The following is a 3203-nucleotide window of genomic DNA, read 5'->3' as shown; positions in this document are numbered from 1 at the left end:
AAATGACAGGAAAGGGCTAAAGGAAGTACGTGTGGAAAATATAATGAAATAACTTGGTTTGAAATTCATGGGCAAGGCCAGGCTGTATAAACCACAGGATAGTGGGTGTAACTCAGGCGAGGAGCAATCAACTGACAAAATAAAACTATCTGCAGTTTCCCAGGCTGGAGACATTTCCTGTCTTGGATGTCTGGATCTACTTCAAAGTGCTCGTGGGAGCAGGAAGGAAATTGGCTGAGCGTGTTTATTCAGTGCTGGGTAGGGAGAGTGGAAGGGGGCGTGGGCTTAGAAAGTAAGTCTGGGTTTAAGAGCACATGGACCACAAGAAGATAACCATTCTTCTGCAGACCAGCATCCAGGGCACTTCTCAGAGAGAAGGAAACCCTGGGAGGGAAGAACTTGTTGAACGGGAGGACACAAGAATCTTTGAAGCTCCTTAGGTATGCAGGTAAGTCACAGTGGTGTTGGGAGCCCCAGAGAACAACATGAGAAACTTTCTCTCTTTTCAACATTTTAAAAAAATTTTTGAAATATTTTCAACTTTAAAGAAAAGTTACAGGGGGCCGGCCCAGTGACATAGTGGTTAAGTTCGGGCACTCCACTTCGGCAGCCAGGGGTTCGCAGGTTCAGATCCTGGGTGCAGACCTACACACCGTCATCAAGCCATGCTGTGCAGTGTCCCACATACAAAATAGAGGAAGACTGGCACAAATGTTAGCCCAGGGACACTCCTCACACACAAAAAAAGAAAAGTTACAATTATGATACAGGGAACTCCTGAATACTCTTCACCCAGATACATTATTTTAAAAAGCTTTTTCCCACAATTTTTTGATCATATTCTTTCTTTCTCTGTAAACACACATGCATACAGATACACATAATCCATATTTTGAACCATTTGAGGGTAGGTTGCATACATCATGCTCCTTTGCTCCTTAATGTTTCAGGGTTCATTTTCTAAGAACAAAGATATTCTCTTAAATAATCATAGTAAAATTTTCAAATTTAGTATATCAAACATTGATATAATACTCCTATTCTGCAGACTATATTCTAATTTTATCAATTGTCTCAATAATGTTTTTTATAGCAATTCTTTTATCTGATAGGGAAGGTCTCTCTTTGATAAGGGCGTGAGACTGGCCTAGCAGGACAAAGATACATGCTCCTTCTGTCAGCTTTCGTTAGAATCTTTATCAGTAGGGGAGCCTCAGCAGGTCAGGTCAGGTGTTTGTTTTTATTTTTTTATTTTATCTTATTTATTTATTTATTTGGTGAGGAAGGCTGGCCCTGAGCTAACACCTGTTGCCAATCTTCCTCTTTTTGCTGGAGGAAGAGTGGCCCTGGGCTAATATCTGTGCCCATCTTCTTCTATTTTTTTGTATGTGAGATGCTGCCACAGCATGGCTTGAGGAGTGGGTGTAGGTCCACGCCTGGGATCCCAACCTGCGAACCCTGGGCTGCTGAAGCAGAGCACCTGGAACTTAACCACTGTGCCACCAGGCCAGCCCCAATTGTTTTGTTTTTTTTGGTTTCATTTTTATTCTGTTTCTTCCCTGAAAGTATAAAGCTAATCAGTAGAAAATACCCAAGTGCTAAGAGATCTTGGTAGTAGAAGGGATCTGGCACAACGAGATGTAGTTTTAGCAGGGTCTTGAGATTGAAATTGGGCATATCCCCATCACCACCCCCCTCCCCCCTGCCTGGCCTCAGCTTAGGAGTGAGAATGGACTATAGCACATTTTCTACTCCTTTTAATCTTTTTGTGGGAGAGTGAGTAGCCAGGGGAGCAATAGATACTTGAATAAGCAAAAATAAATTTGGGCTAAAATAGAGAAATGGTCTCCTATGGTCAATCTAGTCCTTTATAGAGAATAGGCTTTCCACAAGAATTTCTCTCAAGAAAAATGTGACACTGTACTTGTGAGTTTTCTCAACCATTCTCTTGAGTTATTTGGAACTAATTCCTGTTTAAGAGTCAACCGATATCAACTTTCTCCACTGATTCCTCATATGTGATCCAATTTCAGAACTGCCTCCCCGGTCATCTTCCCATTCTGCAGGACCCACATGTTATTATACAGCAACAGGGAATGTGGTGGGGAGGGACAGGGGAAATGGGAAATGAATGAGAAAAATATCCCTGCCTTGAGGGGGATGGGGTAATGTTAGGAAGGGAGAGGAGACCCCAAAGACTATGCTGTCAGGGTTTAGGGAGTCTAGGGTCTCTACCAGAGCCAAGTTTCATCTCACAGTCAGTCCTTCCATTTCCCTCCTCCCCTCTAGGCAAAATGAAGCTGACTCTGGTGCAGATCTTCTTCATGATGTTGCTGCTGTTGCTGGGCCTGGGGTTGGGCCTGGGGTTGGGGCTTCAGATGGCCGCAGCAGTCCTGGAGGATAGCAATCAACCACTGAATGACTTTTGGTCCAGTGACTCACAGGAGAAGACCGAGACCACTAAGAAGGGAGAGGGCACCCAAACCACAGAAGCCCTGCTGCTTAGCAACAAAGGAGTGGTGCAACCTGGGTGGCCAGAAGATACCATCCTTGGTGAAGATGAAGTTGGAGGAAACAAGATGCTCAGAGCTGAGGCTCTCTTTCAGAGCAACAAAGACTATCTTAGGCTTGACCTGACAGCCAGGGAATGCAATGCCCTAATGGCACATAAGGTGAAGGGGCACAACCACCCATGCATAACCCAGTACACATTCATCCATGAGGATCTAGATACAGTCAAAGCTGTCTGTAATAGTCCCGTTGTTGCCTGTGACCTCAAGGGAGCCAAATGTCACAAAAGCTCCCGTCCTTTTGATCTGACACTCTGCAAGTTATCCAAACCAGGCCAAGTCACTCCTCATTGCAATTACCTAACTTTCATTTTTGAAAAGTTCATTATTATATCCTGTAGTGACATGAAGCTCCAGGTAACATGAAGGTCTGGACAAGGAAGCAATTTATGTTCTTCCTCTTTACCTTTTCCTCTTCTTTCCACTTCTTTCTCACACTATTTTCCTCCTCTTAGGTATTCCGCAAAAAAGGTACTGGGAAGAGAAGCTGGCCTATTCTTTATCATTCTCCCCTGAAAATATAATTTTTCTTTGCCCTGGGGTTCACTCAATTTGCATTTTATTCCTGGGATTATAGGTGGCAGAAGAGGGTAATGATGTCTAGTCTCTCTAGGTTCTCATCTCTTGGATCTT

At 43.7% G+C, this 3203-nt stretch overlaps 1 protein-coding gene across 1 annotated transcript; it reads left to right on the top strand.

The window, feature by feature from the left end:
- Nucleotides 1-354: 354 nt before the first annotated feature.
- Nucleotides 355-2936, top strand: RNASE10 (ribonuclease A family member 10 (inactive)). Its single transcript, XM_014781005.2, has 2 exons — nt 355-448; nt 2290-2936. Exon 2 carries the CDS (start codon nt 2295-2297, stop codon nt 2934-2936), a length of 642 nt encoding a protein of 213 aa, XP_014636491.1. The 5' UTR covers nt 355-448; nt 2290-2294.
- The last annotated feature ends 267 nt before the right edge of the window (nt 2937-3203 follow it).

Source organism: Ceratotherium simum, chromosome 3, assembly GCF_057802395.1.
Source record: "Ceratotherium simum simum isolate JZ-2026a chromosome 3, ASM5780239v1, whole genome shotgun sequence".
In the NCBI taxonomy this organism is placed as follows: Eukaryota; Metazoa; Chordata; class Mammalia; order Perissodactyla; family Rhinocerotidae; genus Ceratotherium; species Ceratotherium simum.
This window is presented reverse-complemented; position numbering and strand designations above follow the sequence as displayed.